This window comes from Orcinus orca, chromosome 1, assembly GCF_937001465.1.
Source record: "Orcinus orca chromosome 1, mOrcOrc1.1, whole genome shotgun sequence".
NCBI lineage: Eukaryota > Metazoa > Chordata > Mammalia > Artiodactyla > Delphinidae > Orcinus > Orcinus orca.
Window position 1 is genome coordinate 144758285 of NC_064559.1, and position 23879 is coordinate 144782163.

A 23879-nucleotide genomic window follows, 5' to 3' on the forward strand; every position below is an offset into this window, starting at 1 on the left:
ATTTTCTTTTAATTGTTAAAATTTAGTTTTAGGCCACCTTATCCTGAATTGGGATGGGAGGAGTACCTGATTATATTATTTTGTATTGGCTATTAATTTGTTAACAGATCAGCAAAACGGTTACTGGACCAGATTGTTGAAAAAGGAAGACCAGCCCCTGGCTTCCATCATGGTGATGGGCCAGGAAATGCGGTTCAAGAAATCATGATTCCAGCTAGCAAAGCAGGATTAGTCATTGGAAAGGGGGGAGAGACTATTAAACAACTTCAGGTATTTGTAAAATGATTACTTTTTGTCTGTTTTGAAGCCCGTTTCCTTCCTCTCCCCTCTTGTTAATACATCTGATTTCTGTGATTAACAGGAACGGGCTGGAGTTAAAATGGTTATGATCCAAGATGGACCTCAGAACACTGGTGCTGACAAACCTCTTAGGATTACAGGGGACCCATACAAAGTTCAAGTAAACTTAAGTTTATATTTTACAAAGAGGGATTTGGGGTGGATGGCAGAGGGGGAACACATGCATGAATAATTACAGCGTTTTGAGACACGATTCCTAAATTGGGTAATTTTTTCTACTTCAGCAAGCCAAGGAAATGGTGTTAGAATTAATTCGTGATCAAGGTGGTTTCAGAGAAGTTCGAAATGAGTATGGGTCAAGAATAGGAGGAAATGAAGGAATAGATGTAAGTAAAAATACCAATTTAGAAGTGGTTGAATGCTAGTCCATAAATAAAATAAGGCTTTTCCTGTTTTGTTTTACATAGCCTTCTCTAACATTGTACTGTCTTCCCCCTCACTTTCTACCTTAGAATACAGAATGTGTACTTTGTATCTTGCCAACCTCTTTGATATAAATATAGTACTTCTATGGTTTGGGGCAGATTAATTTTTCAGGAAATGGCTTTCCTAATGCTTGGTCTTCTCTGCATAAGGTCCCCATTCCAAGATTTGCTGTTGGCATCGTAATAGGAAGAAATGGAGAGATGATTAAAAAAATACAAAATGATGCTGGTGTTCGAATTCAGTTTAAGCCAGGTGAGTACATATATTTATTTTCTAAGCGTTGGAGGCAGTTACTTTTGACACTAATTAATTTAATGCTAAATTAATCCAATTTGTTTCCTTTGTTTAAAGATGACGGAACGACACCAGATAGAATAGCACAAATAACAGGACCTCCAGACCGATGTCAACATGCTGCAGAAATTATTACAGACCTTCTCCGAAGTGTTCAGGTTTGATAGAATGTTAAATTTTCATTGTTTTGTTTTCATTTTAAAAATACTTTGCTTCATTAAATATGAAAGTCCCCCTCCATATTATTTTTATCAGAATCTGTTTGGTGATACTTCATTAATAGCTAGAAAGTTTAAATTGCTTTAAGATGAACATTTTGGAGCAGGACGGCAGCTACATAAGTGCACTGCTTTATTCACCACGGCATAAAAGGAATAAATGGTGGTGGTCATTTCTTGATTATTTGGGCCAAGGTGTGTCCCAACTTCTCTAAACTTCTCATTTAGGAAAATGAAAGTTAAGGGAAATAGATGTGTAATAATTTTACTGTGGAAAGAAGAGCATATTTCTGACTTTGTCTTTCCCCTCTTTTAGGCTGGTAATCCTGGTGGACCTGGACCTGGTGGTCGAGGAAGAGGTAGAGGTCAAGGCAACTGGAACATGGGACCACCTGGTGGACTACAGGAATTTAATTTCATTGTACCAACTGGAAAAACTGGATTAATAATAGGAAAAGGCAATGTATTTAAAACTATTACTGTGTGGTTAATAATTTAACGGTTCTGGATGCTATTTCTGTTGCTGTTGTAAATGAGTAGCAATAATTTTTTTTTGGCTGTGTTTTAGTAGAAAAGTGTTCTTACGCTGATAGTAACACCTAAAGCCTAAATGAAGGGCTTTATATGTACTTAAGTCAAGAGTGGGATTTGAATCACATTGGCTTCTAGAGAAGGGAACCAACAGTATAATTATTAGTGTAAGAAATTTTTCTTCTGACCTAGAAAGTGGTTAGTGTTTTTGTTTATTTTGCTGTTTCCTGACATGTTTTTAAATTTTTGAATTTTTAAATCATTGTGTTAGTTTATATTTACATTGCTTAGAAAAGCAATTTCTTTGAAGCAAATATTTTGATGTTATAATTCATTTTAAGGTTGGGTGCAGACATACTAAGTTATGTCTTAAAACTTAAATGTGTGAAATGCTTCATATAATTTGATTTAAAGTGTAGAATAAATGGAAACTCCTAGTAGAATATAGGCAAATGGGTTACTGTTCATACCTTCCTTCTTAATTGTGACCAGTTTTTGAATAGCTCCTCTGTATCCTTTGAATCTTTAGAGAAATTACTGTGCTTTGATTTTAGGAGGTGAAACCATAAAAAGCATAAGCCAACAGTCTGGTGCAAGAATAGAACTTCAGAGAAATCCTCCACCTAATGCAGATCCAAATATGAAGTTATTTACAATTCGTGGCACTCCACAGCAAATAGACTATGCTCGGCAACTCATAGAAGAAAAGATTGGTGTGAGTATGCTTTAAACTTCCAATTGATAGCACAGATCCTGTTAGTTAAGTAAGACAGTAATTCATGTGTTCCTATAAGTGCTGTACAGAAAAATGTTAATTTCTACTCTAAAATTATAGGTCTGGTCACATAATAGAAACATACAATATAGAAGAGATTTTCCAGCAATGAAAATAACCCAGTTAATACACAGTTACAGGTGTTCAGAACCTTGTACTTGAGGGTGGGTAAATAAGAGGATAGCATTACTTGAGTTACGGTATTAGGGTTGGTGGAAGATTGTGGAATATACCTGAAGGAGACAGTTAACAGGAAGTCACTATTTATTAAGGGCTTGCTTACCCAACTTTGGTGAAGCAAAGGTGAATCAGATGCCTGCCCCCTCAGTAAAGTAGAAATCTATAAATCCTAATTCTTAGACTGGCTGACAGTCGTCTGGGGAGTTTTAAAATGTCGAGCGCTTGGGTGCTTTACACCTTGACACATATAACGTACACAGTTCTGATTCAGAATGTCTGCAGTAGGACCCAGCATCTAATTTTAGAAGGATGTTCCAGGTGATTCTGATGCATGATCAAATTTGGAAATAGTGAGGAAATAGTGCTTTACTGTGTTTATCTTAGTATGAAGAATTAACGTGAACGAGCATCTTAAATTATTAATAATAATTAGAGTATCTTAGGAAAGTTCTTCTTGATGTTTGCCATGCTGTGAATGAGGTGTTTCTCTCTGCTTGGAAAAACAAAAATAGATGTACAAAAGACACTTCAGAATACCTTATGGGGACTTCCCTGGTGGCGCAGTGGTTAAGAATCCACCTGCCAATGCAGGGGACCTGGGTTTGATCCCTGGTCCAGGAGGATCCCACATGCCGCGGAGCAACTAAGCCCGTGTGCCACAACTACTGAGTCTGCTCTCTAGAGCCCGTGAGCCATAACTACTGAGCCCACGTGCCACAACTACTGAAGCCTGTATGCCTAGAGCCCATGCTCTGCAACAAGAGAAACCACCGCAATGAGGAGCCTGCGCACCACAACGAAGAGTAGCTCCCACTCACAGCAGCTAGAGAAAGCCCTCGTGTAGCAACGAAGACCCAACACGACCCAGATAGATAAGATAGGTAGGTAGGTAGGATAGATAGATTTATTTAAAAAAAAAAAGAATACCTTATAAAAATATACACAAACATAAGTTCTGTGGTATGGAGAATAAGTATAATTGTTCAAAAAAATGAAGAAAATAATTGTTGGACTCAGTAATGGCAGGAATTGATGGCAGAAAAATGAATAGTGCATCTTGGTTTTGGATTTTGCTATCATCAGCATTGCTTCTGGATTGATGGACAGACTGGATAGGTTGTTCAAGAGAAGCTCTTAAGAAGTTCTTGGACTCTTGAGTCAGGCTATTTGGGTTCAAAATACTCTGAATCATTTACTGACTGTGTGACCTTGGGGGAAGATAATTACACTCTTCTTTGCCTCTTTTTCATCTGAAAGTGAGGATAATCATACCTACCTTTTAGGGTTATAGGGATTAAATGTTTGAAGTATGTGTGTTTATCCCTTAAAAGAGTGCCTAGCACAAAGCCCTGTAAAAATGCTGCTACCTTTTTTCAGTAATCCTTTTTTTTACTATTTGGAAAGGAAAGGTTATGTATAATTGAAGTGAGGGATAATGACAGCAGTTAGAGACTTAAAGAGGTTATTATGAAAGTCTTGAAGTTTGGTTTTATTGTAGTGAGAAAATTGACAACCATATATAGATTAAGCATTTTTGTCCAAATTGTCACATGGTGAGTATTAACTGCATGAAAGGAATATTTTATTTTAGAACAGTTAAATCTAGTGGTCCTTACAAGTTGGATTACCAAAGAAGAATCAACTAAGCATTATTAATTATGATGTGGCATGAAATGGATACGAAATATCCTGATTTGTTAAATCAATTAAAAAGGGAATCTTCATGGTATTCAGAAAATTATGATAAAAAGGGTAAGGGAGGAAATGAATTAAATTATTGATTGAAATGGGGCTCAGTGACAGGAAGGCTGTGAGAAGGACTGGTTTGTTGAGTGAGAACTTGTTACATTATTGGGGAAGTATTCAATAGCCAGTTCACGATATGAGACCTAAGCAATTTGAGGACTGTATTGTCAGCATGGTTCTCTGATTACAATGTTAAGTGAATAGATGTAGAGTAGATGCAGAGAGAGAAGAGCTAGAGGTAAGAACTTGATATTTGATAAGCTTCCATGATTAAGATGATAAAGGGCTAGTAAAAGTAAAAATTGTACAAGGAAAGGGAAATAATGGAAAAGGGAATCGCCTGAAAAGAATAGAAGGTAAAGTTAATGTTTCAGTTCTTTGCTAATGCTGTTGATTTTAATTAATTTTACATGCCTTTCAGAAGTTTTGCAACATGAGTGAGGAAATGAAGAAAATCATAAATTTTAGATTGCTTGTGGTTAGGTAAAAGGGTAGAAATGGAAGGTTATTTGGCCTTTGAAATGTTTAACCATTACTGTCTTTCTGATTTTTGTTTGTCTTTTGCTTTTTTGCAGGGCCCAGTAAATCCTTTAGGGCCACCTGTACCCCATGGGCCCCATGGTGTCCCAGGCCCCCATGGGCCTCCTGGGCCCCCTGGGCCTGGAACTCCAATGGGACCATATAACCCTGCACCTTATAATCCGGGACCACCTGGCCCTGCTCCTCAGTAAGTTTTGAGTTTGGTTCTAGGCTTTTCCTCAAAGATTCTAGATTTTGGGAAACTATTTTAAAATTGATTTCTGTGTTTTCAGTGGTCCTCCAGCCCCTTATGCTCCCCAGGGGTGGGGAAATGCGTATCCACATTGGCAGCAACAGGCCCCTCCAGATCCAGGTAAAAGATGCTTATCATTTGGGTGTAATCTGTGTTTTTGTTTGCCACTCCTGTTACAGTTATAAATTTTCTAGTGTTGATTCTACATTGTGTGCATTTTCTGCACTTGTTTCACTCCTTCAGCAGAAGTGTTAGGTTCTGGTTCTACTACAGTGTATAAGACTGTTGTGAGTATGGTCTATTTTCGTAGGTCTTTTTCTACCTGCATTTGGCTTTCTCTACTTTAGAAGTGATATAGCAGAATGCTAAAAGCCAAGAGTATAGGAAGAAGTACAGTGTCTTAGGTTTTAGATGCTAGTGCCATCAAATGTATGTTAATTGTGACATCCATGAAAGAATAGTGTATATTTATTTATAAAATTGTGTGAGAGTCAGTTGGAGTGTTTAATCCTTGGGCATTAAACTTCCAAATTCTCAAATAAGATATGTAAGTTGCCTATTTAGTATTTCTGATATAACTTCACATTAGTAAAAAGCAGGCCTGTATTAAATATCTGCATGTTGGAACTCTCAGATTAATTTAGTTAAATATTTTCTCTGTTCAGATGTGATTTTTATCTGTTACATTTTATTCTATCCTTGAATCTTTTCCCACCCTGTGGTTTTCTTTCCATCACAGTCAAAGAGCATTAATTGAAACCAGTAACTTTTATTTATGATCCCTTTTTTTTTCCTCACCTATTACATACCTCTTAGGCCTCTTTCACTGGAGTAGTTTCAAGGAAGGTACTGAATTAAGGATTCCTTTTCACACTAGTATACTTACTTTTTAGTTTAGTTTTTTTTGTGTGTGTGTGGTACGCGGGCCTCTCACTGTTGTGGCCTCTCCCGTTGCGGAGCACAGGCTCCGGCCACACAGGCTCAGCGGCCATGGCTCACGGGCCTAGCCGCTCTGCGGCACGCGGGATCTTCCCGGACTGGGGCACAAACCCGCGTCCCCTGCATCAGCAGGCAGACTCTCAACCACTGTGCCACCAGGGAAGCCCTATACTTACTTTTTAAAAAACTAAAATAATATAAATGAAATTGTTTTAGTGAATTTTATTAAACATTTCTGGAGTTACGGGTGGCCCTGTATTATAACATACCTTAATTTCATAGGAGGTATATGCTCTTTGGAACATGATGATACAACATGACAGTTACCAAATAACCACAACTCCCACACGTTAAAGAAACTAAACTGTGTGCGCTAAGGTCTGAGTATGCAGCAACGAATTTACATTCTGTAGAAATGCGTACTTAAAATGTTAGCAGTACTGTGCTAGAAGGACTTAAGAAGGGTCAAATATGATTTATTGTATAATAGTGTTTAAAGAATGGAAGGATTTTTCTTTCCCTCTTGTAAGCTAATTGGTATGGTGTTATTAAGTAGAAGAATCCCACCACTGAAGAGATTGAGAAAATTAAGGGGCAGATTTATATTGGGTAACTTGGATCTGCAGGATTGCACCTATTTGGATGCTCTGTTTGGGTAGGTAGTATGATTGAGAGAAATGATGGGAATAAGAAGTGGTCTCTGTTTCACAGTCTCATTTTCCCACTTGGGGTAGTGGTGAAGTCATCAGTGAAAGAATTGGTTAATGAATGTGGCTTTTAGCAATGCCTTTGGGAAAGAAATAACCCATTTTGCTAAAAGATAACAGCTAGGGTTAGATATTGCTTATATGTAGAAACCAAAGTGAAATTTTCATTACTTTGTATTAAACATCCTGGTATTTAAATGTGGCCCTATATTGACAGTAAAGTCTGTATTCTTTGAATTAAAATCTGTTTCTATAAAAAAATTACTGGGTGGTTAAAGATTTATGTAGTAGTCACATACTTAGAGTGAAACAGACTTGAATACGTCCTAGTCATAACTTAACTAATTACGGGATAGTAAGCAAGTTTTGAACCTCTCTGTATCTGTTTTCTTATCTATAAAATGATAAGTAAATGAATGAATATAATAATGAATGAATTTAGTAAGTTCTCAGTATGTATTAGTTATATGTAATTATGAGACTGGTTTTCATATATGGTCTACACATTTTAAGAGTGTAAGTATCAATTCCTAAAAGTCTGTTTTATCTCAGTTTCTTTATCTAGACGTGCTGTGTCATATTTGTATTAATTACTATACAGGTAATGATACTATGTATTGGGACACATGTATTAATTTAGAAACTTATGGAGAGTGGCATAATGCCTTATAATTGTATCACCTTAGACATTGGATCACTCTGGGAATCCTTACCCATTTTTTCTCAAACATCACTAACCTTTGTTTTATTAGGCAGCTGAGAATTGCTGCCCATTTGGGATGAAGGCTAAATAGATTACATATAGATATAGAATCTGGTTAAGGAAATTACATCTTTCTTCAGGATATAAACTAATAAAGATATACCTATAGTATCATATGATACACCCAGTATAAAAGACAGAATCAGTAAGAGGATTTCTGTTTCAGACTGAGAAGTCTCAAACTTTTAATGCATCAGTTGATTTTTATGAAGGATGAGTGAGGGACAGTCAAGTGCAGAGGAAGCATAACATGGTGAAACGCCCAAATATGAGCATGATGACTTTTGAAAAGTACAACCAATTTACTGTGGCCAGAACTTGAGTGTTGGAAAAATATTGACAGCAGGGAGAGGAGGCTGGAAGGGAAAGTATAAGCGAGGGTGTCCAAATATCTTGTTAAATATGTTGAATGATATTCTTTACTTAAAAGCTTTAATAGTCCCTAAAGACTCCAGGAAATAAATGAATTTCAAATAGGGCAGTGACATCGTTTATCTTTTAGGATAATCACTGAAATATGATGAGATGAAATATGGCGAATCTTTTTCTTTTTCCAAGGTTTTTAAGTTGTCTCTTCATTGAAAACAAGATAGGACAGAGTTCATAGTTGTAAAATAATTCTTTCTTGTACAGGTTAGTCCCTAGAATTCCTTTCCTTTAGTCATCTGCCACATAAAACTGTTGTGCTTGAGGCAAAACTGTTTTAGAAAAAGAAGGGCACAGGATGGTTTGAGACAAAGCATTGGATTTGGAACCAAAAGATCTTTATTCGTATTCCAACTCTGCCAGTCACTAGTTTTCTAGGAACTAGGAAAGTTACTTAATCTCTGAGCCTAAGTTTTCTATAATAAAAGCTAATGATGATAGTAAAAATAATAGAAGAATTTGAAAGTGTCCACTTACTGTTTTTTAATGTCCAGTTAATTTGGGGGTCTATATATTTGCTAGAGAGGTGTGTGTGTGATTGATTATGGACTTTAGATACAAATATAGAACTTGTGTTTATTCTAGCTAAAACAGGAACAGATCCAAATTCAGCAGCTTGGGCTGCTTATTATGCTCACTATTATCAACAACAAGCACAGCCACCGCCTGCAGCTCCTGCCGGTGCACCAACTACAACCCAAACCAATGGACAAGGTAACTATGGTAATTAAAGAATTTATTTTCTATGTGGAAGTGAAAACCTGTGTTTGGAATTATATATAAAGTATATCGGTGTATTACCCCCAAATTTATATTATTATTTAGTTAGCAGCTTCAGTAAGCAGCCTTTGCTTTTTAAAAACAAGTTGCTTTGAAATAACTGCAAACTTTCATAAAAGTTGTAAGATACATTACCAAGAACATCCAGATAATCTAGCTGTTGATGTTTATCTTCCCCCATTTGATCCATTACTCTATCACACGTGTCCATATACATTATCATTAGTCTTTTTCAGAACCATTAAGACCAGGCTATAGACATAATGCCCCATTACCCTTAAATACTTCTTTCTGTATTTCTCCAAAATTAACCATCACACGGCACTCTTTAATCAACGTTGATACATCTTACTATCCCCAAGGCACAGCCGTTACTGAGATTTCACCAGTTGTTCCAACAGCTTCTCATCAATCAAGAATAATTCCTGTCTTTTTCTTTCAAAAGAGTGCAGACCTTTTGTGAGATGTTTATGGATCAACCTAGGTCCCTTCAACCTTTCCTTATTAAGATGAGGTCACAGTCAGGGTTCCTGCTTACATTATGGCAAGAATACGTCAGAAATGAATGCTGTTCTCTTAGTGCATTACAATAGGGGTCGTATAATGTGGACCTGTTTTATCTCCAGAGGTGGTGACCATGGTCACTCAGTCATGTTGATGTCTGCCAAGATTCTATACCATAAAATCACCATTTTTCTCTTTGAAATTAATACTGTCTATAGAGTTATACTGAGATTATACCACTATTCTGTTCTTTTTTTGGAGGGGGGCAGGACAAACAGGATAATTTTATTCTCATTTTTCCTTAAAATAAAGATACAGTAGAAGTTTTACAGTTCAATTTGATGAGATGTGATTTATAATCTTAACATTTTTTTTAAAAACAAATGATAGCAAAAACAAAGAAATAGTACAAATTATAAAACTACTAGAGCAAAGAGAAAACTACCTTTCTGATCAAAACATGTACCACAGCTAAAGTTCCTTAGAAAACTTCCTAAGATTTCTAAGCTAAACTTTCTTAGGATTCTGTTCCTCATTGAAGGCCTTAGCCTTCATTGATAATAGCTGCCTGATTGAATTACAAATATGATAATTTCTCCTTTCGTCATTCATTCTGCATTTACTAGGTGGTATTTTACTATAGAAGAGGTTTCGTTTTTCTTTCTGTTTATTTCTCATGTCAGTATGGATTCCTGTTTTATTCAGTAAGTTATGTTTTTAACTTAACCAGATTGTCCTAGATTTGGTCAGTCAGGAGTAGCTTTAAGATGGCTCCTGTATCCTTTTGACATGCCTGTCATTCTTTAAGCACTTCCCTACTTTCTTGCACAATAAGATGCTTATATTGTGCTTTTTGAGCTCCAGCCCTTGAATCAGCCATTTTTCCAATGATCCCTGATTTCTTTTAGTAGATGATGATATTTAGAAAACAGTTGTGTTCATTGCTGCTGAGGTGTTACTGCTACTAGCTCCTTTCAGTGTACAGAGCTAGGAAATGGATTTATGTACATGCATATCTACATATATATAAAAATACATAAATATCCATATGTGTATGTATTTTTAAAACTGTACATTCATATTACCTGCAGTTCCATTCCAGGGTTTCAGAGTTCTTTCTAGCTTTTCCCACTTTCCATGCTTATAAATGGTGAAAGACCTGGTATCGTCAGTGTGTTTTACTTGACCATTGAATTTACTTATATGCTCAGTGTAACTACTCTTCTAAATAAATAGAGCATCTTCTCTGTACACTATCTCTGTACTCCCAGAGTCCTGTGTCTTTGGCACCAGCAAGGATGCCACTATCACACAGTACTTCTCTCCTACCCTCATTTTCCATGACAGGCTACTCCCAACTCCTCTACACAAAAAACAGAAGGAAAGGGCCAAAATTGCTTTTTAAAAACCTTAATCGTAATTTTTTATGTTTTTCTTAAATAAGGAGATCAACAGAATCCAGCTCCAGCTGGACAGGTTGATTATACCAAGGCTTGGGAAGAGTACTACAAGAAAATGGGTATGTTCTACATTTCTTTTTTAATACATTTTATTTAACTGAAACGTTTAGTAAATATCACACTAAAATGTTGAAGATTTTGATAAAAAGCATGTTTGTTCCATGTTTTTATTACCTTGGACTTCTTTCATCCAATAACTTTTAAAATCTTGAGGTATAGAACTATTGAACAAGAATGCATTCCAAAATCACTGAACTTTCAGACGTATCATGGTCATTACAAATAATAATTGTTAAATTTGTGGTTAAGAAATCTTTTTATTTCTAAGTGTATTTGTCAGCCATTTACTAATTGAAGCTAAAGGTTTCCCCACTGGCACATAGGACATTGAATATTAACTATACTTTTGTCAAAGATAAGTTACATGTCAGTAACCTAACTGGCACTGGTTAAATTATAGAGCACCAAGCAAAAATTGGTTGCATGTGATATTATTTGTGCTGCAAAATAACAGATAAGAAGTAACCTACAGGGCTTCCCTGGTGGCGCAGTGGTTGAGAGTCCGCCTGCCGATGCAGGGGACACGGGTTTGTGCCCCGGTCCGGGAAGATCCCACATGCCGCGGAGCTGCTGGGCATGTGAGCCATGGCCGCTGAGCCTGCGTGTCCAGAGCCTGTGCTCCGCGACAGGAGAGGCCACAACAGTGAGAGGCCCGCGTACCGCAAAAAAAAAAAAAGAAGTAATCTACAGTGACAGAGGAAGTTAATTACTTAAATAACATTTGCATTATGAAAAAGGAAAAACAGTCACCTAGAAGGGCTGTTTTCATTCAATAAATGTAGAGCATATACTATATGCCAAGCATAGGAATAGATACTGAGAATGTGACTGTGGGCATAACACTTAGGAGCCCTGCCCTTCTGGTTATTATATTCTAATGGAGAGTACAGTTGTCAGTCAAGTACTTTGCAAATATATTATTGCAAACTGCTGTGAATGAAAACTGTACAGTGGTCCCCCACTTTTACATGGGGGATATGTTCCAAGTCCCGTCCCCACCATGGATGCCTGAAAGTGCGGATAGTACTGAACCTTATTTGTACTGTGCTTTTTACCTATATGTACATAACTATGATAAAGTTTATGAGTTAGGTACAGTAAGAGAGTAACAACATTAATAGAACAGTTACAACAGTATATTGAATGAAAGTTACATGAATGTGATCTCTCTCTCAAAATACCTTGTACAAATTTAATGCCTTTTCCATCTTAACTAAGCAGCTAATCACGTACCGTTGCTGTAACCTGCATATTGAGGTGGGACAGCAAAACTTGAATTTCTTTTTCCTCTACCACAATTTCACAGAAGATTTGTTCTTACATAGATCTTAGCGATCTCAGTCAGCATACGATTTTTTCTTTCCTTATTAAATGGAGAACTTCTAACTTTTTCACTTAAAGGAAAAGGCGTCTCTTTGTCCTATCCAAATTGCCAGCATCACTATTCTTGGACTTCAGGGCCATTATTAAGTAAAATAAGGGTTACTTGGACACATAAGCACTGCAGTACCAGGACAGTCAATCTTTTAAGCAAGATGGCTGCTGAGTGACTAACTGGTGGGATATGCTAGACAAAGGGACAGTATGAGATTTCATCATGCTCCTCAGGATGGTGCGCAATCCAAAACTTACGAATTGTTCATTTAATATTTTCAGGCTACGGTTGACCACAGGTCACTTCACTGCAGAAAGCAAAACCGTGGATGGGATTCTTTCTGTTCACTGACACTTAGATGTGCACATTGGAAAACAGGTCACACGACTACAAAGTGGTGGAACCAGACTTTGAACTCTTAAGAGAGTCTAAGTCCCAAGCCTGTCTCCTGAATTTGCATTTTTCAGGAACCATTTCAAACCTGATGTTATACTTCCGGACAGACCGGGTTTTTTTCAGATGCTTATTCTCAGTCATTCAAAATTAACACACTTACACCATAGCCAGTTGTCACAAACAGAAGCTAATAAGATAAACTTGCTCATTCTTTACTGATACAGAAAGTATCTATAGGTGATAGTTTTGTCATAAGGTACAGTCTACTTGTGATTCTCAACGTAAATTTCAGTGTTCTTTGCCATAACACCATGTTTGAAGATCCTCCTAACCCCCACCTTCTTTTCACTTGAATGTTTTTCTGTAGCAGCACAATGATAAGCTATTAATTTTATGAGCTAAGTGAACTGGTTGAGTGATTTCCCCCTTACATGTAAATCTTAAATAATGTTAGGTTGTCAGGTCTTTAATGATAGCTACAAGGTCCATATATTTTTCCTGTATATAAGTCTTTTTTTGTTTTTTGTTTTGTAAAGGATTGATTGCTTAACTACTTTGATTTCTTCTAGGTGCATTGCTTGTCCTTAAGATCTTTTTAGGATAACTACAAATAAGAAACCTTAAAGCATCAAACTAATCAGTTCAATCTTTTGATGTTTTTAAATGGAAGGGAAAGAAAGGGGTAATAAAATATCAGGGAGAGAGAAAGATCTTTATCTCTAAGTCAAACTCCCTTATTTGGGAAGATGGAGTTTTACTCTTCCAAGTGGCATAGGTAGGATTTCCTAGGACTCTGGATGTCCTGATTTCTTTTTTTTTTTTTTTTCTTTTTTGTGTATCTATTGCAGTTTTTGGGTTTGCTGTTCCCATGAGGTTTGTTGTTTTTTTTTTCCCCACACACATGCACTGTATTTTATTTTTACAAGAGATAAATAAACTGACACCAAGCATTGTAAATGGATGACCACAACAAAAGCAACAATGATTACAATTATCAAACACGAAACACACTCATACTATGTCATAATACTGACATTCAGTCCAGTAAGGATGTCCTGATTTCTAATCCAGTGCCCTCGTCACCAAACGAGGGAGACTGTCTCAGCTTTTGAAGCCATTTCAGCTTTTTCTGTTAAGAACAGAAAATCCCCACTAACACTGTAGATTTGTCAGCTTGCTTATTAATAAAAGTCTGTTGAGGGCTTCCCTGGTGACGCAGTGGTTGAGAGTCCGCCTGCCGATGCAGGGGACACGGGTTCGTGCCCCGGTCCGGGAAAATCCCACATGCTGCGGAGCGACTGGGCCCGTGAGCCATGGCCGCTGAGCCTGCGTGTCTGGAGCCTGTGCTCAACAACGGGAGAGGCCACAATAGTGAGAGGCCCGCTTACCGCAAAAAAAAAGTCTGTTGAAACAGATGAGTTTTTTAAATTAGTTTTGTTTTCTGAAACAATTGTAAATTCCCTAGATTAGCATGAAGAGAACTTAAGAGAGAAATTCTTAAAGATGAGATTCTGGAGGATTAAAGATGAAAACTTTAAGGAATTCATATCGCTGTCCTATACGGAATGACAGCAGTCTAGATGTGGGTGCTTTTGAAGCTAGAATGAAGGGAACTTTTGTAAAAAAGTAAACACCCTAAAGAGAAATAGGGTTTCAGAATAGAGACAGGCAGTTTCTATTTGGAGGAAAGTAAATGAAGGCATTTTGGGATAAGTTTGACTTGAGGCAGAGTCCCTTTTAATGTTAAGCACTGATATGGTGGACTCTGAACCCTTAGCATATGGTACCTAGCCTAAAAGAGCCAGGCGAGAGTGGTTGTGGGAAAGATGCAGGTGTGTGGAGAAATAACTGAGGGTGAAATCAAGCAAGACTGTCGCTTGGGCTGTAATAGAATGTTACATATGAACTCTAGGACAAGTCTTATCTCTTGAATGAAATGAAATTAAGACTTTATACATTGTAAAGTTACATGTAATTGTTAAGTATTGTTCTTCTAAATTATCTCATATCAAAACAATTTTTGAAACTGAGGAGAAGAATAAAGGGAACAAGTTAAGGACATGGCTTTCCAAAGGGCAAGAGGCTAGGGGAAGAGCCAAAACATAAATAGATGAGGTAGGAACAGTTCTTTTCCTGCTTTCACCTGGGCAAAAAGAATGACATTTGCCCTTCACATAGGAGTGGAATGAGTTTTTCTGTGGACACTTTCAAGATTGGAATGTCAAATGCTGATGACTTACTTAACCAACTGTTTATTTTTCTTAGAGTCTAACATGTTTACTTTTAGCTTTCCACAGGGATATTTGAGTTTGGGATGGGGGGTGTTTTTCAGGGAACATTTGAGTTTGATGAATTTTCTTGATATGTCTCCCTGATATTGTTATTTTTTTGCCTCTAAAATATGAGTATCTCTTAACAATGAGGTTTAGTTCCATTTGTAAACCTGAAGTGGAAAGTGTTGCTGTCTTAAATAAGTTTGGCTTCAAGTCAGCAAGTTTTCAAGTGTGCAGTTTGTAAGAAAATGTTGTATGGTTTTATTACTATTGGTACCAAGATATTTGGCAGTTGTTTAAATACTGAAACTGGTTTTAGATTTACTTGAATTGTGTCTCATAAGATCAAAATGTTAGACTCACTTCCTCTTTGAAAAGAGTATGGAAAACAAAGTGTGAGAATTTTGTTTACAGTATATGGGATTTCTCTGTGCTGTTGCCCATATAAGTAGGGGGGAGTTTCTTGCATTTTTTAAGTTAGTCACAAATCTTAAATTTTTATTTACTCAGTTGCTTTTATTCTTTGGCCAATTTTGTGATGGTGAATAGACCACTTTCTAAAACTATAAAGTTGCCTTTTTGGCAACATCTAACAGACAAAAACAGCTTTCTGCCAGTATTTTTTGTCTAGCTGTAATAATTTTATAAAAGATAAATTACAAACTAAATAAATTTTTTTTTCAAATAAAGGAGTTAAATAGGGAAACTCAGGTTCTCTTTCTCTCCAACTTTTTGTTTCAAATTTTTTTATACCTTCAGAAAATTGGAAAAATAGTACAGCGAACACCCATGTTTATATTTCCTATCCAGATTGACCATTTTCAAAAAGTTTGCAACATGTACTTTGTATGTATACTTTTTTTGGTGCCTGAGCCATTTCAAAGTAAGTTGCCAACTGTTGTTCTAAATAAATTTTCAATAATATCAACATATTTAAGTTTCCCTGGTTGTCAGAAAAAGTGTCTTTTGTAGCTATTTGTGTGTTTGGGGGGGAGCTTGTTTTTGTTTTTTAAATCCAGAGACCATTCAAGGTTCATGCATCGCATTTGAGTATGTGTCTTTAGTCTCTTAATTCCAGAAAGTCACCTAGAAGAACGTACTTGCGCAAGCTGTTGAGCTTTGTGTTTCATTGATTTTGCTTCTTAGAACCTCTTCAGTAGTGATTATTCTTTATGTCCTTCATCAAGATATTTTTAATAAAATTGTGTTGTAATTTGGACACAGCATATTAAAACTTTAAATGTCATATTAAAAGATATCTTGAAGATTAGTGTTTATACATGTAGTTTATAGGTTACTTATCAGGAAACAAAAATGTTGGCCAGATCTTAAAATAATGAAGTCTTTAAATAATAGCTTTTAAGTGGGTTTTTTCCCCCCCAAAATGTTTTTTTCTCCATTGAAGATTTACATTTTATTTAAAATTTGTAGTGTAACAAATCCAAATGGATAAGAAAACAAAAGAAAAAAAATAGTGGGCCATCCATTCCTCCCAGCATCACCACTGGGGAACCGTGGACCACTGTTCCAGACTGAATTTAGAGCATTAATTCTGTAATTGAATCGAGATTATGCCTAAATGTTTACCTATCTTAGTTAAAACTATGTGGATGGCTTTGTTTTTTATTAATAGTGATGCTCTAGAACTAAAAGTTACGATTAGTATAAGGCAAAAAGAAAATAAAAGAGCATTTAGATTTTTTTTTTAATTACAGAGTAGTTTTCTGACACTAATGAATATTTAAAATAAAACAGGAGCAATTCTGACCCTCTGTGCTTTTGTTTTTATAACCTGTACTTACAGTGGATATAATTTTGTATTAAAATTTAGGGGGTTTTTTTTAGGTCAACAAGGGCAGACACAAGATTATTCAAAGGCTTGGGAGGAATATTACAAGAAGCAAGGTATTGTTTTTATTAGAACTGAGATTCTTTGGGGCTTTTAGTTGTGGTTACAGCAACAAAGTTGTTTTGTTTTCTCAAAGGTCAAGCAGTTCCTGCCCCTACTGGTGCTCCACCAGGTGGTCAGCCAGATTATAGTGCAGCCTGGGCTGAGTACTATAGACAACAAGCAGCCTACTACGCCCAGACAAGTCCCCAGGGAATGCCACAGCATCCTCCAGCACCTCAGGTATAATAAATTTGCTAATGCGTTGATTTCAACTCCAGTCCTGTTTTCTGCATGTTTACTGTTGTCTGGGATTATGTTTGCCTTTTAAATTTTTATCAGGCAAAGTATAACTAAATGAAGTACTGTGGTATATTGTTTGGGTTTTTTTGTTTGTTTGTTTGTTTTTTACAATGCTTTCTGGCATCTGAGTGCTAGATACCTCTATAATGCCTTTGATTTTAAAAATAAATTTTTTTCCCCCAGGGATTTGCAAATCATGCAAGAAGCCACCACCATTTATATTAACCAGTTTTTCTTTCTTAAAGGATTCACTCCTGAGTTAGCTCCATTTAAAGGATTTTCTTTAACTTTTTGTGTATTTCTTATGTATCTCTTCTGCACAGGGCCAATAATAAGAAGTGGACAATACAGTATTTGCTTCATTGTGTGGGGGAAAAAAACCTTTGTTAAATATATGGATGCAGACGGCTTGATGAAGATCTTAATTTTGTTTTTGGTTTAAAATAGTGTTTTTTCTTTCTTTCTTTCTTTCTTTTTTTTCTTTTTTTTTTTTGAAAATGTACAAAATATCTATCACTACTGATAGGAGGTTAATATTTCTGTGTAGAAATGAAAATTGGTTTGTTTTTAGTATTTAGTGTAGATGTACACATTCCAGCAAATGTATTTGCAACTATTATGTGGTCAATGCTTTGTGATATAAATGTACTTTTTTCAATGTATACTTTCACTTTTAAAATGCCTGTTTTGTGCTTTACAATAAATGATATGAAACCTCCTGTGTCGGTAAGTTGGATATGTGGGTATTTAAAGGATTCATAATTTCTTAGCAATGATAAATTAAGATACATATACACAAATATATAAGCTTTCCCCATGAAATATTAATTTGAGTTTTTAAACACTGGCATGTTTTTTTCCCCCTTGCAGTATAGTAGTAGATTGGAGGATCTTTTCCATTTATTGTATTTGGCTGTTTCAGCACAAGTAATCCTGATATCTTCATTTTTTTCCCCTTCTGTTTGATTAAAAACTGCATGTGTGTACAGTGATCTTTTGGCATACTTCCATTGCATTAACAGTGAAATTTCCTTTTATACATGACCACTGTTTCAGACCTGTACTGCTGCTATAACAGTTAACCTTTCTGTTTTTAATTTGATAATTACTTGATTTCCAAGACTGTTTCAGTTTTCGGATAGTGAATATGAGTAGTCTATAATAAGAACAGTTTTTTCATGTAAAGCAGCTCTTGCAAATGTATACAATATTAGAGTGTTTCTTTCTAAATTTAGGGTAGAAAAAGTAGTAGTGTGCAAAAAGTATAGCTACAGTGCATCTGCCATTGAAACATTATTGGGGTATGAAAATGTTCAAGTTTTTTTTTTCTTTTTTTTCTTTTTGCAGTATAGATAAGCTTTGTTTTGTAAATGCACAAGTCCAATCATTGAATCAACTTAATTTTTTTATGTACTTAAAATCATTTTATTACTCTATAACACTCATGCTGAAGTTCTGATATTTTGTTGAAATCCATTGTTTTACTCTTTGCATATTTGTTGGCTCTTTGCATATTAATATATTAGACTACATGCAAATACAGTCTGTCTTGCCATTGTCTGTTGAAGTGCAGGTTTGATCCAGCCAGTATAGAACTAGCTCTGTAGGGGTGAGGAGGACTGTGCTGTGTATCATCCTTGATTGTGTTCCTTCAAGGAGCATTGCACTGTAAGTACATCAGAATGACAAATTGATGAACTGCAACAGTATCTTTTTGTCAATGTTCCACATAATGCAAATGCCATACTTTGTGTGAATATTATGTTGGAATACAGTGCTTATATCTTGGAAAACCATAACTGCTTCTTAATTTAACGTAGAATAATTCATAGGTCTGTATTTTTTTTTAAAGTGAGCTTAATGGGTAAGTATTTTTGATATGCTTTAGCTATAGCTAAAGAAAACTGATCATTAACAAAGTTGAATAGTATTACTCATTGGTGCTCCTAAAATATATTGTTTTTCAGTGTAAAACATGCATATCTTATATATTAATATGAAAGACTTGAAATGTATCAGACAGAGTGGTTTTCAGTTTGCAAATATTAAGCAATGTAGTGGTTTTAACACCATTTCCTATATATATATATACTAGGTTCTTTCATTGGTGGGGGAGCACCATTTGCTGTTCTGAATATACTGTAAAGAAAGATGTGCAAGGACATAAATGTCGAGATTACTTATAGGGTAGAAAATAGCAGTACAGTTCATTGTAGATGTTTTGAAATGTTGTTTGACTGTTTTATAGAACCTAGAGTGACTTCCCTTACCCTTATTTAGATATGGATATGTAGTTCTAGCTTCAAGTTTAATAGTTAAGGAGTTATCTGTTATCTTTAAGAGTAGGGTATTGATGTGAACAGTTTCAGTATTTTGCATGATACTGTTTTATAGATGAACTTTTAGGAAAGTGGTACATTTATTAATTAAACTGAAGAGATAGTTCAGTTGGATTCAATATCATAACTCACAAATTGGAGGCTGTTGATTTTGATTCATTTAAGGTTTAAAATCTTTATTAATTGCAAACAGTGCAATTATTTATACTTCACAGTGCCTTCCCAGACCTTCCACCTTAGGTTCTGCTGCAAAAAGCAACAGGTAAGCACAACCTAAGGACATATATAAATAAATATTTCAGTACATTAATGTTGTCCCTGTGAGGTTTTTGTGGTTGTGTATTCAAAAGCAATCTGCTACTGCTTCCCCAAAGTGTATTTTGTTATTTATGCTACCATTTCAGTGGAAAGTCTTTAAGTTGTTCAAACAACTGTTTACATTTCTGGGTAATGTTTTTTATTTTAATTTTTTAAATTAAAATGGGAAAAAATGATGAGTAGATTGCTGCTGTAATTAAACTACATCCGAACTTTTCCCAAATATAGAAGAATTGTTAAAATTTTAAAAAGGACAGTTACATAGTTTTCAGGATTTAGGAAATCATTTGGTCAGACACTTCAACAGCCTTCACAATCTGTTTATGATTGACAAGACATTTTCTTTGCCCTCCAAAGCTATGGAGTCTTTATTTTTTTTCTTATTCTTGAACTGTAGTAATTCAGTAAGGACATTATGGGTCAAGAATTTCATTATGACTTTTTTTTTTTAGACAATTCAGTTTTCATAACTTTTTTATATACACTGAAAAAGAAAAAATTATAAGAAATACTGGCAGTAAGTTTTGGTAAAGGCATGTGCATCAGTGAAATGTTAACTGTATAGCAAATAACCTTTCATAATCTGTATAGCAACCAATATTTTTCTGGTTTATAATACTTTAATAACTGACGCTGCATTTTATTTTTTGCCAGTTTAAAATGTTTGTGTGTTCTTATAGATGATTTTAACTGGTACATATTTTGAGTTAAGATGAATGTATTAAAGCAGCATCATATCAGTTTTGTTTATTCGATTTCTAAAATGTGCTGATCCTTTTAAAACTCCTGCTTATCTTTGCAACAAAGAAAAATATTCAAAAATACTGCCTTCATTTTCACACACAGTGCTGAAGATGCTGCAAGCACCAAATCATAGCTCATAAAATCAGGTCCTGAGATAGTTACCCATAAGAGGAATCCTTTGAGTGTATGCCATTGGTGAGCCGATGAGCATGGACCATAGAAGGGCTCAATGTAGAAGGTAAAATTGGCAAATCATAATTGAGAAAAATGAAATGTTTTCCCATACATAATATATGGTATAGGGTGTAATGTACCTGCTTTGATCACTTTTCATTTTAAAGTGCTATTCACTTGATCTTAAATGTTCCATGAACTGTTGAATTTTGAAAGTCATGTAGTTATTGCACCACATTTATGTGTGTGTATGTGTGTTTTAATAGTCAATGATAGGTATGTTAAGATTGTTATTAAGGAGCTCTTTGAACCTTAAGAGCCTGTCAAGTTTTGGTTAGTTGTAGTTTGCATTTTTATAAAACAAAATACATATGAATGCTAATAGATATTGGGGCATTGTTTCTATCTCATGAGAATTTTTTTTTATTCATTATCATAAGCCTTCACTGATACTGCAAGCATTTTTTAAATGGCGCTAATCTTAACCTTGAAATAAATGGAAAGCAGAAAAGGTGAGCCAGTTGATTTGAATGCAATGGATGTTAGGAGTGGTAGAAAGAATGTTTAGCTTGAAATTGATTTATTTTATTTAGCACTTAAACTTGACAATGTGTTTTTGTTTTTAAGATTTCTTAGTGTGGTAGTACTTAGAATTCTTATGGTTTGATGTTTCTTTTAGAAATGGGAAGTATACTTTCATTTTTAATTAATGAAAATGGTTTTAATACTAAAACTAGTGGTTTAATACTAGTTGTTTATGAGCATTGTAAAATACATCCTTAGACAGATACCTTAGTAGTTAATTACAGGAGTGGGTTTGGATAGGAGTGAACAGAGTACCTTAAGAGGGAAATAGAAATGTATTCAAAGTGATAACATTTGTTTGAATACTCTGCCAGGAGAACCACTTCTGCCTGCAAAGTTATGTTGTCTAGAATAAGGTTGTAGAAATTACTAATTAATGAAGATGTCTTTATTTTCTGAAAATTCTGCCTCACTTTAAAATGTATTTTAACAATACCTAGTTAAAGATAATTTTGACTCTGAAAATAACCTTAGTTTTTGTTTAGTCACTTGAGTTTTCTTGCCACAGTAAACTTTTGAGGGATTTTTTTAAATTGGTGCTTTTAAGAAAGCAAATAAGTCCCAGGATTTTATTTTCTTCAGTGATACCCCTATAGAAACTCTTAAATGTATTTGCACATATATATATATTTTTTCTTATGCATGCTCAATGCATTTTCGTCCTGAGAAAAGTGTTCTCTACAGAAACTACCCGTGTAAAAAGAAGATTGGCTTAAAATGGCTACTGTGATGGGAACAGTGTCTTAGGGAGATGCAGCTTGGACTTGAGGTAAATTGAATACTTTACAAACTGTGGTTTAGAGTTTGCTTTAATACCATTGTATGTAAAAGGGTACATGATTGCTGTAATTTTGTATTGATCATGGTTTCCTCAATAAAAAAATAAATGTACATTGGTGAATATTATAAGGGAATGTTCGTCTCTTTTCTAAAATACTGAAAGACTTTTTTTTAAATACAGAAGTGACTTTATTATGGGTTTACATTGTAAAATAAAATTGTCTTCCAGACAATTAAAATATAAAACAACTTGATTAGTACATGGTTGCTAATTATTTACAAACTCACTTTAAAAACTCAAAATTGAAGATTGTGCCATTTTTCCCTAAATCTAATTCTAGATCTTGAAATTTTTGATTATGTTGAAATTGTTTTCTCCTGCATGAACTATTAATACAAAGTTTTCTCATTAAAATATAATTTGTTCAGGCAAGGTCACAACATAAATTTGCTTTTATAAGCTTGAATATATATCACACACATTTGAAAAGTACGTTTGATATTCTCAACACTCAGAACTCTGTATTAGGCAGTGGTTTCCATCACATTTGCTCTGGCAGTTGTTTCTTAAAAGTCTTTAGTTTTTTTGTTTTCTCCACACACAGGGAGAAATGACACCCCTACCCCCTCATATCTCTGCTTCAGAAAGACTCTGAAACTACAACAACCAAAATGATAAACTACTGAGGAAAAAAGCCCACTCAAATTGATAGGTTCCAAATTCCTTAACTCAGCTATTTCAGACTAATTTTAGGTGTGCATAGCTCATAAGTGTTATTCTTTCATGCAAAATATGTCCGATTTATGATTTTTTTAAACATCATTGCTGTAAACATGGGAAATACGCAGCCTTTGTATGGGTTCTGATAGAAATAATTGAGTAAATTTCCCACTTGGCCTTATTAAATTACACACCAACGTATACTGCGTAATGTGAATCTGGTGCTCATTTGAAAAGGAAGGAGGTACTTTTCAGACGAGCTTGTGTTGTGAAGACTGTTGGGGAAAGGAATGAGGAGTCAGCATAGTGGCACTTCCAGTTTCCTTTTCTGGCCCCGCCACAGAAAGGATGGATGCAGTAAGAAAGTCGGAGAGAGAGGGTGTGTGTTCCAGGGAGAGGGAAGGGGACCTAGTAGTCGTCAGCTAAAAAAGAGAGAAGAAAAGTGATTTTTTTTTTAAAGGAAAATATTTTTAAATAGAATAAAAGTTCTAGATTCAAAGAGTGATTAATTCTTACTTTCAATGGTAAGAATGCAGGTACTAGCTGCAGAGCCTTTATTGTTCACTGCTTTACACATATACTCTCCTTCATCTTCTGGGAAAGTTTCTGGTAAATAAAGACAGTAAGTTTCTCCTCTTTCAATATATTGATAGTCTTCTCCATCCTGCAATATTTCTCCTTCAAACCACCATGTAATTTCTGGTTTGGGTTCTCCTGTTACTTTAACAGTAAATCTAACTGGCTCACTGTCTACAACCGATGTGTTTTTTAGAGGCTTCTTAAACCACGGAGCTCCTGATCTGGTTTCCGCTTCATCTTCAATGGTGGAGCCATTCATGTTGCTACCCTCTTCTTCCTCCTCCTCTTCTCTTTTCTATAATAAAATAAGTGCATTCAAGTTGGCATTTATACTGTAGTACTATTTTCAGGACAGTGGTTTAGTAATAGAATTTGGAGGTAAATATATTTTTCCCCCCAAAGTAAAGAACGTGTAAGTATGCTTACTACAAAGTATTTTATAAAACATTTCAATTACTTGAAA

The 23879-nt window shown here is 35.2% G+C and overlaps 2 protein-coding genes across 36 annotated transcripts in view; one reads left to right on the top strand and one right to left on the bottom strand.

The window, feature by feature from the left end:
- FUBP1 (far upstream element binding protein 1) overlaps nt 1-23879 on the top strand; it is a 51280-nt gene that overhangs the window by 11791 nt on the left and 15610 nt on the right. For 6 of the 24 annotated variants that reach the window (XM_049709753.1, XM_049709755.1, XM_049709763.1 and 3 more), the window contains 14 exons: nt 108-270; nt 362-460; nt 585-686; nt 936-1038; nt 1138-1238; nt 1615-1756; nt 2384-2544; nt 5106-5257; nt 5343-5422; nt 8723-8860; nt 10866-10940; nt 16831-16890; nt 16971-17116; nt 19731-19777. In XM_049709753.1, coding sequence (XP_049565710.1) covers nt 108-270; nt 362-460; nt 585-686; nt 936-1038; nt 1138-1238; nt 1615-1756; nt 2384-2544; nt 5106-5257; nt 5343-5422; nt 8723-8860; nt 10866-10940; nt 16831-16890; nt 16971-17116; nt 19731-19777 — 1569 coding nt within the window. Of the gene's footprint in view, nt 1-107; nt 271-361; nt 461-584; nt 687-935; nt 1039-1137; nt 1239-1614; nt 1757-2383; nt 2545-5105; nt 5258-5342; nt 5423-8722; nt 8861-10865; nt 10941-16830; nt 16891-16970; nt 17117-17499; nt 17898-19730; nt 19778-20679; nt 22246-23879 lie in introns of those variants that run through there. The other 18 variants (XM_033405940.2, XM_012536774.3, XM_033405938.2 and 15 more) reach the window with 11 other exon arrangements.
- NEXN (nexilin F-actin binding protein) overlaps nt 20321-23879 on the bottom strand; it is a 60833-nt gene continuing 57274 nt past the window's right edge. For 10 of the 12 annotated variants that reach the window (XM_049709823.1, XM_049709821.1, XM_033405944.2 and 7 more), the window contains 2 exons: nt 23354-23711; nt 20321-23259 (listed from right to left, as the gene is read on the bottom strand). In XM_049709823.1, coding sequence (XP_049565780.1) covers nt 23246-23259; nt 23354-23711 — 372 coding nt within the window. In that variant the 3' untranslated portion in view covers nt 20321-23245. Of the gene's footprint in view, nt 23712-23879 lie in introns of all 12 variants that reach the window. The other 2 variants (XM_049709822.1, XM_004279939.4) reach the window with 1 other exon arrangement.